The 13,227-nt window shown below is 39.9% G+C and overlaps 1 protein-coding gene across 13 annotated transcripts in view; it reads right to left on the reverse strand.

The window, feature by feature from the left end:
* The window catches only part of METTL6 (methyltransferase 6, tRNA N3-cytidine), a 41,813-nt gene that overhangs the window by 28,008 nt on the left and 578 nt on the right, over positions 1 to 13,227 (reverse strand). For 6 of the 13 annotated variants that reach the window (XM_075143321.1, XM_075143317.1, XM_075143322.1 and 3 more), the window contains exons 1-4: positions 13,077 to 13,209; positions 11,195 to 11,579; positions 10,401 to 10,535; positions 9,004 to 9,174 (exon numbers count right to left, since the gene is read on the reverse strand). In XM_075143321.1, the coding sequence (XP_074999422.1) occupies positions 9,004 to 9,174; positions 10,401 to 10,535; positions 11,195 to 11,476 (588 nt within the window). In that variant the 5' untranslated portion in view covers positions 11,477 to 11,579; positions 13,077 to 13,209. The other 7 variants (XM_075143312.1, XM_075143313.1, XM_075143308.1 and 4 more) reach the window with 7 other exon arrangements.

The following is a 13,227-nucleotide window of genomic DNA, read 5'->3' on the forward strand; positions in this document are numbered from 1 at the left end:
TAAGGAAAGAAAGTATTCCTAAGGAAAGAAAGCTTACCCATGCATACCGTACATGCACAATACACGTGCGGATTTCTGTCTAGTCTTAGCCTGTTGTCAAACACATTGGACAGTATCAACCAAATTTGACAGAACAGTAAAGGACACAAAATGTCAGAAGACTCAAAGACATTATATTTCTGTAAACTTCATGAAAATAACCAACAAACAGACCTTACTAATGTCCTCACCTGCCCCATTAACATGATCCCTTAATATACGCTCTCTAATTCCAGTAGGAGACATCAGAGAATCCCACACTGGAAAAGTGACATTTAGGATTCTCTAACCGCAGGAAAAGCTTTAACCAGAGTTCACACTTTATTAAACATCTGAGAATGTAATCACAGCACACCAAACCATACAAAAATAAAAAAAAATAAATAAATTGGGTTTTCTTAGTCCTACTACTTAAATAATAATTTGCTTCTATTCTAAGTATTGTTCACAGCAAGGTGATGGCATGAAGTAACTTACTACTTATGTTTGCCAGATACAGCAGCTAGCTCAGTTTAAGGGAAATAAAAGGAAGGTCGTCTACAGACAACTGAGTCAGTCTCAGCAGCCCCCACTGACTGAAGACAACTTAAATCAAAAAACATTTATTACAATCATGGCATAGTGGCTTGTTTGTGCAAACTAAGCACGATTCAATGGATGTATGTTTTTTCCAAGTCCTTTTGACACTATTTACCCCGATTACCACATCTCCCTAAGGACAGTTCTTCAAGTAAGTATACTAGGTACAGGTATCCTTGGCATGTGCTACCTCTGGTGAGCTTACATGAGCTTGGAAAGGCTGAAGGGTTGGGGGGGGTATATCCACTTTACTCAGCACTACAACAGCCACATGCACCCCATCAGTTACTGTGTCTCACATGATGAGGCAAGGATTTCTTAAAGCTGACTCAACTTCCTCAAACTTTACCACAGTTACAAAAACTTGCAATGATTTAGAGTTCACAGGATCAGAGGCATAGAGACCAAATAAAGCTTTCTGACCATTCACCTCAAAACAATCTCTGCTTTATGAAACAGCTGAAGGCCTTTCTTGGCAGGGGCACTAACGCATGCTACTTTATTTTCGAGGTCTGACTGGAAATGAGACTGAATGAGAAACAAAAAAATTAGAACTACTACTCTCCATTTAATGTGTCGCAACACAAAAAGTGACAATAGTTTCTCAAGCACAAACACACAGAAACACTGAAGCTACAGACACAAAAAGGTGTATTATTGTTCAGGCAATAGTTAGTTCAGTGTAAAAAGGAAGTCAATGGCTGTCTGCAGCTAAGTCTACTGGGTTGAGTCAAACCTTCCAATTAATATTTTTAATACTTGCCTACATTTCATTTCCTCTTTAGGATGCTCACTTCAGTGCACTTGCCTTTACATATGCTGACAATCATATGCCAAAGTGACGAGGAGCCATGCAAGGCAATCTTTCAGTCTCATATACGTGCTGTATATTCTAAAAGGATAAAACATTCAGTCTTGTAAGGCACTTGGTGTTACAGGGTTCAAACCCCACTAAAAATCAACAGAGCACAGACTACACACAGTCATTGCAGAACTGCTGTACTAAAGATGAACATTTGCTGAGGGAAGCCACAAAATGATGATTGCTCATATTATAATAATGTTATCATTGTTATACCCTTTTACATATTTTTTCATTTACTATAAATGTTACTAGATATTTATTACTAGTATGGCAGAAAGTGCTAATGGGTTGCGCAGCAGGGGTCAGCAATGCATAAATCCCCAGGATGTCATGCAAAGGAGATGTCATGTAATAACCCTCCTCAAAGAGTCGTTAGGAGAATTGTGTGGTTTAATCTCTTTTTCCTCTGAGGCCAAAATTTGATGACACAATAAATCCAGCTTTGGGCCTCATGGTATCAGACCAAAAAAAGCTGTGGTGCCCTGACGCAAAGCAATGATTTGCTGCAAATTTATTTATAAACATATCAACTGAATAAGACCTCTGGCAGCTCCAATTTGCTCAAAAAATTCTGACTGGTTAACTTTGTAACATTAGGCTTTATGCTGGAAAAGTTATTACTTCTTTCCCTCCACGCACACACAGCCAGTGTTAAGAGTGCTGAAAAAAAAAAATCATTATCACATCTTATCACAAACAGAGGCAAATACTCACCTCTGGTCCACATCAGATGTGTGTGACTGGGTCATGTAGCAACACACAAGTCCAGTGGAATGACAGCCTGAGTCAATCAATCACATACTAACATATACTGCAAGAGATGAAATCCCTACTCAGAATAGGGTCACCCTCAAATAAAGCCACAGGTTGCTCAAGGCCTTGCCCAGTCCATTTCCGAGTATTTCCAAGGTCGGAGGTTCCACATCTTCTCTGGACCCTGTCCCAGTGTCTGACCTCCCCTTACACACAAAAAAACAAAAAAATCCTAGTATTTCATTGGAATTTCCCTTGTTGCAACTTGTGTACATTACACAAGATCAGCACAGCCCATTGCACAAGTCACCAGATACTTCTGAGCTTCCTCTGCTGCAGAGCAGCTGTTCAAAATCCAGGTTGAAAATCCAGACGTGTTTTTGAGATTATATCATCCAAGAACAAAGAAGAGGTTCTGCAATGCAAAGCACCAGAGCTGTTGAAGGGAAAGGATGAAGTTCCTTCAAGCAGTCAAGTCTGTGGCTGGCTATGAGCCAGCTATGAGCATTGATACAGTGGCTTTTGGTGATAAGAACAGCAAAGACCAACACCTTTCCTGAGAGTGACAGAAAAGAATTAAGAGCTCTGCTCAGGAAAGAAGCAGCTGACTACACTTGATATAAAAGAAAGTACTTCTGATTCATTGATTTCAGTTCCAAATGGGAAACTGACTTGCAAAACCTTAACTATTTCTGCTCATCAAAAGAAGAACATCTGAAATTAATTAGGGATAAAGATAACCTGATTCTCACTACAAGAAGGACATTGAGGTGCTGGAGCGTGTCCAGAGAAGGGCAACGAAGCTGGTGAAGGGTCTGGAGCACAAGTCTTATGAGGAGCGGCTGAGGGAACTGGGGTTGTTTAGTCTGGAGGAGGCTGAGGGGAGATCTCATTGCGCTCTACAGCTACCTGAAAGGAGGTTGGGCGTTGGTCTCTTCTCCCAAGTAAGTAGCAACAGGACGAGAGGAAATGGCCTCAAGTTGCACCAAGGGAGGTTTAGATTGGACATTAGGAAAAATTTCTTTACTGAAAGAGCGGTCAGGCCTTGGAACAGGCTGCCCAGGGAAGTGGTTGAGTCACCATCCCTGGAAGTATTTACAAGATGTGTAGATGAGGCCCTTAGGGACATGGTGTAGTGGGCATGGTGGTGTTGGGTTGACGGTTGGACTCAATGATCTTAGAGGTCTTTTCCAACCTTAATGATTCTATGATTCTATGATTCTCTAACTACTTTCTTCAAGCACGAAATCAGATTAAATTAGGATCTTATTTAGAATATAAAAACTTGTTTACATATCTAAATGCTGAGCACATTAAAAAGATACCATTATTAAAATACCAAAGCAGCTTACATTATACTACTCACTGAGTCTGCTTCATTCCTGTATCTGAGAAATTATACTCAGAAGTCCTACAAGCACTGAAAGCAGATGAAATACTGTAACTTCAACAGGCCACAAAAACTGTAAGTGATAGGAAACACAGGATACTTATTTAAAAATAGTTTTTAATAAAAATGGAAATAACAATTATGATAATAACTAATGAAAACTATTGCTTAAAATGAACCATATTTAGTATGCTTTACCTGATCCTCCAACAACGCTGCACAGGATTTACTTTAGAAGCAGGAATACAGATACTCAACAGGTTGCCTGCATCACTAAACTATCTTAAATTTGAATTAGAAATAGCATTCATATTTCGTATCCGAGGATAAAAACCAACAAGAGGTACTGGATGCAGTCATTTCTGGTTTACCAGAAAGACGAGCACACACAAGGAAAAACTACGTGCTAGCTTCCATTTCAAACAAGCAATGCTGTTGCTACTCAGCAAGAACTTATGTCTTACTGAAAGGCTTTTGAAATTTGCTTTGAAGAAAAACTCTTGGAACACGCAAGTCTTCTTTCCTATTCACAGTTTCTCGCTGCACATATTCATTGACCACTTGCTCATATCCCTCAGCCTTGAAAAGCTGAGACAAGAACTCTGGAAGAGAATTTAAAAAAAATAAGATGAAATATTATGTTTAAGCTATTTTTAAAACACTAGTCAGCATTTATATAAGCATATGTTTTTATGTGTTACAGCATGAAAATCACACAGATTCACTTCAGATTTCAAGCTGTTCTATGCAGGCAGACTGCTGAATAAAAATCAATACAGATCTCCTTCAGAAACATCAACCTAAGCAAAACAGCTTTCAAAACTGGGGCTTAAGCTAGTTACTCAGTTTAGTTTCCAATACTTGCCACATCACTTATTTTTTTTGAGCCTTGTCATTCTCCTTGTGACTGACGCCACTGCATTTTCACTTTGCGCAGCTGACCTTCGCTAGCTGAGTACACCGCTTATTTCAAATATTTCAAAGGTAATCCAGCCTTGTAGACGCATGTCTACTTGAGGAAGAATACCACCCGACGTTACCAGACATTCACATGCCATTGCTCAACAGAAAAATGGACAAAATGGCAAAGTGGATATGGTGGTACCAAACCTCCACTAAGTCAAACTGAAAGCATTTTCCATAAAGAATCTTACTCAAAGCATATCTCCCTTAGGGAAGGCAGAAGTACCTCACAAACACGGTGACCTATGCAGCAGAGAGGGCTGCTCATGCTATTGACTTGTCACGTTAATTAAAAATCATCCCTTTTCCTTTCCTGCACCTTGTTTGATTTACTCAGGCGGTAATTTCACAATAAATTTAAGCCATTCTAAACTTGTGCTACTTGATAGATGTCCTGGTTCCAGCTGGGACATAGTTAACTTTCTTCCCAGTAACTTGGGGGGTGTGCTGTGTTTTGGGTTCAGTGTGAAAGGAGCGTTGATGGCCCATTGATGCTTTGGCTGTTGCTGGGTGATGCTTGCACCGGGGAGGGGGAGCACAGCCGGGGTGGTGGACCCAGCTGGCCAATGGGGTATTCTATACCATGTGACATCATGCTCAGTATAAAAACCAGGTGGTGGGGGGGGGGGGGCTCGCCCCCCGTTCGTAACACGCAGTCGACGGTCGGTGAGCAGTTGCATTGTGCATCGCCTGCTTTGTGTATTCTGTTATTGTTGTTGTTCTCACTATTACTGTTCTACTTAGTTTTATTTCAATTATTAAACTGTTTTTATCTCAACCCGGGAGCTTTCCTACTTGTGCCCTCCCGATTCTCTCCCCCATCCCACCGGGGGGGGGGTGGGGGGTGAGCGAGCAGCTGCGTGGGGTTTATTCGCTGGCTGGGGTTAAACCACGACAATAGAAAACAAAGACATGCCATTTTTTCACTGCTAAGGGGAATCATCCTGATGAAACGGCTGATCATCTGCGTACAGGAACCCCAGCACTAGAAGAGGTGGTGTGTTGTGGAAGGAAGATGAGACCACCCACTTTGGTGGTAGTACAGGCTTACATCAACCTAAGCCCATTGTGAAGCCACATGTGCTGGTTGTAAATGTAGTGTGTTCTTGTAAAATGGGGGACTCGCATCAATGAAATATAAATAAACAGCACGTAATCGTGGACCTATTGAAATCTCATTGTGAGGAAGCTGCACATATTTCATAACACAAAATTACAATCATGCATTCCTCCACAAGTTTAATATTATTTCAAACAGTGGAAGAATGGAATTTTTTTTTTCCACGGAAGAAGCTCAGTGTTGTTATCTGAGGCCAGATAAGCATCATCCAAATCATCCAATGCAGCAACTACTTGGTGTACCAGCGTAGTGCTAAACAAATGAAAAATAGCACAGGTTGCAAACTCTGTGGAAATGATGGGAGTCACGTTTCTAGTAACAAAAGAATTCTCAAGCATTAAGCAATATTTATATGAAAATTAGTGAGATGAATGAGATCATAATGATTAAAAACAGGAGCAGAGGTGGTCCATGAGACAGTCACAGACCAGCCCAAGGCAAAGCAATTGCTAACATGAGCAATATAAGATAAATTCTGTCTTTTCTCCCTCCTTCCTTCCTCTTCCTTCTCCCTACCTCAACTCTTCCCCCAAAGCAAACATGCATACTAGCAAGGAATTTCTCATTCAGAAACAATTCTAACACACAATAAAAATGGGATTTAAAATTCCACAGCTAGGTCAGTCTCTTATTTGTTCTCTTTAGCATCCATTCTCTTTGTAAGAGCTAATTGTTTAAACAGAACTAAAAATCACTCAATAAATAACAGTTCTAGAAATGCTTCAATGAAGCTGTAGCACAGCCTGCATTATCTTAGATTTCATTATTATCCTATAAAGAATGGGGAGAGCTCAGACAAGATTAATGGTTTTTATGTATCAGAAGCAATTAGGTAATACATTATGCCATAAAATATGAATAACATTTACTTGGCTTCAGATCGGTCTCTTCAGTGGCTGTATTTTTCTTTAGACTAAGAACAAAGAGCCTCACAGAAATAAACACACAGCTCTTATTACACAATGCCCTAAAATTGATAGGGGCAAGTAATGGTTCACTAAAGTTTAGCACGAGGAATTGGGAGTTAGAAGACGAGCTATAAACTGTAAATAAACTGCAGTAATTGCAGTTAAACTGCAGTAATTATCTTCCTTCCTAAAGCATTATGAGCACTGAACAAAAAACTGTTTAAATACTGTATCACATGGAAATGTTTTTTGCATCATCTTTACAAAAAAAACAGAATACAGAGTGACGACAGCTAGTCAGTGCACAGAATTTGTGCACAAGCTTCTCAGTGCTGTAGTCATGGTTCTACTTCAGATGTCACCAGGAATAGCCTTGCAAAAGGAACGATGCCAAGATAACTGCTTAGTTGTTATGAAGATGATCAATTCTGTTACTGAACATGGTCTTTTTCGCTTAGATAACAAATCTGAATGAAATTCAGCAAATCCAGAAACTGCTGCTCTTGGCACATTATAGCACATACAAGAAGCTTGTAAACAAAGTCCTCCATAAAGTCCTGCCAGTCTAAATACCTTCCTCTTCCCAAAAAGGACGGCAAATGAAATACACCACGATTTAACGGTTCATCTGTGTAAAACAAAACTTTCATGGGCATGTTGGCAATTCCCTGAAGCAAATTTAAACAGAAGATTCACAGAAAAGAAAGCACTCTACAGTATGTCTTACCTTCAGTAAAAAAATACGATCTTGTCCCATCCTGTCTAACATAAAAGTTTTCTCCAAGTTTGCTGCCAGATTTAAACCTGAGCATTGCATGATCATACAGTCCATAGTCTCTGAACAAGACACACTTGCCTGGTTTTAATACCTGTCACATAATACATATATGCTTCAATAAGGATTTAGCCATATATATATTTATTTGTATACACATACAGACACATACACATATAACTAAGACAAGGTATCCTAACACATTCAATACAGAAGTGATATATATATTGAATTCATTCCCTGTGCAACAAAAAAGTTGTTTATAAACTGGATTGTCTGCTCTTAAAAATGCTTCCTCATAAACAGTAGATTACAAATAGTTTCAGGATACCTGTTTGGGTGATGATCAGCTAAATAAGCTTTTTGCAACACTCTTCAAATACAGAGGAAAGAAGAAAATACACAGTTTAACAATAAAAATTAAGTCCTAACAGGGCATTTTCTTTGTTGGGTAGTATGGAATCTAGCACCTGATTTTGCTTAATGATTAACAATAAAATTTAGAATACCATGACATTTCTTTTTTCATGTAAGAAAGAAAAATGTCACAATATAATAAGAAATAAAAAAGGAACAATTTCAAGAAAATGGGTTGTGGGTTTGGGGTTTTTTTTAATTGCTCTTTGGTAAAGAAATCAAGCCATAAAGAGTTTAAAATTTAGAAATACATGGTCATTGGCCATGCTGACTTCAGACATCTGATGCATGCAACTTTCCTACCTCATCAAATACCAGCTCTATTTGTTAGAGGAGAAAAGGAGTACTTGCCAGTTGCAAGTTTGTGCAGAAACCTACAAGCGAGTTAAATGAGCCAGGCATCTCCACAGAGAAAACAATAATTAGCCTTTTCATGTGCACGAGCTAAGAACCAATCCTGACTTTGGAAAACAGCTGGAGATATACCAAAAAATCTAACATTCCCTTTTCAAACTACTGAGGATAAAACAAACAGCATGTCTGATAATATAAAAACCCACATACACACATATGCATAAATAAAAAATACGTTGACTATTTCCCTCTGCAGTCAATATATGACATCTCAGTGAAATTCAGAACAATCACAATTCAGATTGTTTAAACCACCCTCTGCATGGGCCTGTCCTAGTCTATCAACTAACAAAGGCAGCCCAGGGAGATGAGTCTCTCTAGATTAATGTTGATCTCTGAACACCGCACTTCTAAATCAGCACAGATCAAGTGTGTTTCATAATAACAATAACATCCTAACTGCAAGTCACTGTATCTTCTGGAAGTCAATTCTGGTTCGCTGTCATTCACACCTTATCAACACAGACATTTCTGCAATCCATAAACATTATTTGTAGCATACAACCTCGAAGCCCAAGTTACAGGTTCAAAATACCTTTTTGTTATGTTGATGGCATGCATTAGGCCAGAATCCAAACAACCTCAGAATACCAAGAGAGACCAAAAACATTGTAAAACATATTTTAGTCCTGTATATTAGGTGAGCTAACGAAATACATCCTCGGAATATAGCATTAAAGATCATCATTACAACAGAGGTTATTTTCTCAGAAAAAAATTGTACTTTCAAGCTAAAAAGAAGGAAAGTGCTTTAAAGGCTGTAAAATCAGCTGGTTTTACCTTGTAAATGTTCTTCAAGACAAGATGCATTTTGTCAGGATGAATGGCAGATAGCACAAATATAAGTGTGACAACATCCACAGAATTTGCTGGTATATTTTCTAGAAGATCATCTTTGGTAAGATCACACTGGAACACTTTACATCTTTCAGTACTGTATAAGGCATTTTTCTAGGGAAATGAAGAGAGTATGCTTTTACTGAAAATTAGCAGCATTTGTTATTGCAAAAAAGTAAAAATCTTGTGAAACTAATCAGTAGAGTGACACAAAACATGGTGGCAAAAGAACATTAACTTCCAACAGGTGACTAATGCAATCAGAAATTCTTTGCTGCATACTACAATAGTGAAACTACAACTACTGGAATAGTCTGTTCTCAGGAATTTGAGAAGTTCAAAAAACACACCATTTCTGTTTTACCGCTGCTTCTACTCTTTAAAAATACAGAAATATTATTAGAAGAGATTCTATATTACAAGGTGATCAAAGTACAGCTCTTGAGCTACAAGTAGACTGTAAACAGTTCGGGTTCATGTCACATAACCTGGAGCTGGGCTGTTCTAGCCCACAGTTTTGCAGGGTAAAAGGAAACCTGGTCTTGGCATTAAAGTTCAGCAAGAGCTGTGGAGGCAGACACCACTAAGCCATCCAAAACCCAGGGTGCACACTCAGCCCAACCTCATCTTGCAGTGCAGCTGTGACATCCCAGGGAGCTGCCGTCCTCTCCTGTTTGCCACACATATGTCTTCCCATCTTTCCCATGAGACATGCAATACGTGTCTTGTGGTTCTCAGTTACAAATGTCCCACAAGAGAATGCTCTCAAGTAAGAGATACATAGAAATTTACCTGTGATTACAAACTTAATAAATCGGGAGACTTTTAAAGCCCAAAGCCCCCACCAGCCTTGCTGGAAGACTTAACTTTGGACTGCAGTACCACCTACCTATGAATAAGCATAAACATACCTATTTCTAATCAGGCTACAAAGTTCCTTAACAATAATTTTCATAGCCCTGTTTTCAAGATTCTCCTTGGGACTCCCTCTGCCCACAAATATCAAGGGCAAGCTTCCATTCCAAACAAATTTTGCTTGTACTGCACAGTCAGCAGAGACATAGTAGCGCTCCCAAAAAACAGTGCCTTCACAAATCATTCAAGTAATATACATATATTACCATAATGTTACAATTTGATGTTGAAAAAAATAGGTCTTGAGCAATGATTCGGCTTCTTGCACAGGAGCTCCACTGAAATGGATCAGTCTCCATTTTTTGGCAAAAGCTATTCTACTCTCCTTACAAAAAGAAAGGCAAGAGAAGTCTGCCGTTCCAGTCATTTGTAATTTCAGAAGCTTCTAAAGACACTCTAAAAGGAGTTCCAAATATCACACCAACCTTCACATACTCAACAGCTCTAGGAGAGAAATCACAGGCATATGCAAAAATATTCAGATCTTCTTCGAAGAGTGGAAACAAGCAGTTCCCAACCCCACAGCCTGCTTCCAGAATGGTCAGTTTCTGATCTGCAAACTGGGGAGGAAGAAATCCAAACGACAAAGCACATTATTTTTGTTTTCCTCATGATATGAGCAGAAACACTGTTCAAACAGCATTTTAAAAGCTATAATCAATTTTAATTGATTCAAAAACCAAAGTATGCATCCATTGGATAATCTGATGCTACAAAACAGAAATCTTGATTTCTGCAAAATTACAGATCTTTTTAGAATATGTAAGCATTTCTTTAGTCATCTACCCCTTAAGTAATCAACAGATTGTTGTACCATTTCTGTCTTGTCTTTCATTCAGTTATAATGAACAACAGATGCATCTGGCTATTCTCCTTAACGATGTTTTGCAATTAGCCTGTAATTCTGGATGCTTTTCTTTAAAGTAGTGTTCTGAAGTGCACCAACCTGCATCTGAAAACATCACATCATAGAGAGACAAGTTGCCTATTTAGGACACAAAACAAATATTCCATATTTCGTTCTTAGTGTCCAGTTTGGGTCTGAAACCGAACTGATGCATCTGATTCTGAGGAGGTTTCTTTGATACTAAGAGAAACTACACAGGGCACTGCAAACTTAACATGTGACAGCTCTTACCCTAATGGCTTTGTTATAAGTATTACTAAATAATTTGGAAAATCAATCCCATCTTTTACAGAGGAAGTGTATAGATCTCACCTCCCGACATGCTTTTAACTCTTGAAACTCTCTGGTTGTCCAATGTCTGTCTTTGAAGAAGTTGGTGCTGTTTCTTTTGTAAAATAGATCCCAGTTCTTCTGTGCCTCCTTCTCCAGTTTTAGTTGTTTGAACTCAGACACCAAAACCTGATCTTTTGCCAGTCTCTCAGCTTCTTCTGGGCTAAGGATTCTTGCACTATGGCCTTTTTTTTGGAAAGCACCATCTTCAGTAGATGTTGTTATTATATTTAAGCAATTGGCTGATGTGTTTTCTTGGAACATCCTAGATTCTTTCACACAAATATGAATGCCAAACACCCAAAGGTGATTTTTTTTTCTTTAGTGTATGTTTCCATCACTTAACTTAGGTAAAATAACTGAGGATCTAGAAGCAGAAGAAAAAATAAGAAAGAGTTACAGCATGCATTTATTACCATTTTACGGTAATCTGTCCTACCTGATGGACTGCAATGCCACCAGATTTCTCTTAATTTCAGAAATCCTCCATCCAAACTAACAGCTGCATATGACATCACACTGACGTCAAAGTTAAAGACGACACTTAACCGAGTCTGCTGGTCTTCCCTCTGCATCCTAGAAGGCTACCTAGCAAGAGAAAGATGGTGCAGCTCTAAGCTTATTTTCACTAAAACTGACTTTAAAAGGAAAGCAAGGGCTGTGTTTCTTGTTAACCCCAGTTAGAACACCTCAGAAAAATCATAACTGAAAAATAGGTGACATTTAAAAGTCCCATTGAAGTTGATGAAACAAACTGCATTCGTGTTAGCATTTCTCCTTCCTGCTCTCACCTCTGTGAGAAAACACTGGTGAAAACATCAGCATTTGTAACACCACATCACTTGAACAAGAGAGCAAAACCAGTACTGTGGCCAAAATACCCATAGCCGGCCTGTGTCAGCACTCTTTCCACTGCCTCCTCCTGAGGATCCACACCGGTTTTAACAGTCACAGGTGGTTTTACTTTCAGAAGTTAACAAAAATGGAGCAATGAGGAGAGTCCTGCATAGGCTGGGAAGGGATCCAAATCTTTTCCCTGATGTTAAGCTAGTTCTGACCTCTTCCTTGCAACAAACATCCAGATCCTGGAAGGTGGCACATATGAATTAAACCCTGCATGGCTCAGCAACTCCCAGGGAAGCCCAGGCAGCCAAAACATGCCTGTACGCCTGTGTCCAGAACCGGGCATTTCACCAAAATGGAAATGACAAAAACCCAACAATATCCACTCTAAAGCAAAAAAAGAGTAGTACTTCACTTACATATTTTATCTTACATGATACAAACACGAATGTAAAATACAAACGTGTGCAAATGAAATAAAGAACTGTCAAAATTTTGTCCAGCTTCATGGGAGACAGATGACACCCTTCTTCCTTCAAAAACAGCAGAAAAGGTTACAGAGAAGAGGCTCCCTTGAAAGAAAGTCTCCTCAAGAAGAGTATATCCTCAACAAAAATGCTTAATCAGCAACATTTCTACTACGTGCCTGGCATGCTATAAAAAGATCAACGCTTATATTTCTTCATAGCACAAGGAAAAAAAAAAAACCAAGCTAGTCCTTTCACTGACCCATTTGCACTCAGAAAACGCTGTGGTGGGAAGTTAGCACGACAATAAACACAGTTTCATCAGCCGATGTGTAGGCTAAAGAGCCTTTTAAAAGGTGTTTAATCCAGCCCTAAGACCGCAAACAGATACCTGTGTGCAAGCCCCCGATCCCCCCACAGGGAAACCGGCTTCCCGCCGACAGCCGCTCCCTTAGAAGGGCCGGGGCCGCCACCGCCGCGCTGAGTATCCCGGCAGGGAAGGCCCCTCCTGCCCTGCCCTGCCCTCCCCAGGGCGGGGAGCGCCGGGCCCCCACCTCTCCTCTGAGGGACGCCCCTCCGGGAACCTGCGCCCTCTCCGCGGGGACAGCAGCGCCTGCTCGGCCCAGCGCCCTCGCCTCGCCTCGCCCCGCAGTACCCGCCGCCGCCAGCCCCGGAGCAGTTTCCCGGCTGCACTCGGCCCCCGGA

This window comes from Calonectris borealis, chromosome 2 (assembly GCF_964195595.1).
Source record: "Calonectris borealis chromosome 2, bCalBor7.hap1.2, whole genome shotgun sequence".
NCBI classification, from domain to species: Eukaryota; Metazoa; Chordata; class Aves; order Procellariiformes; family Procellariidae; genus Calonectris; species Calonectris borealis.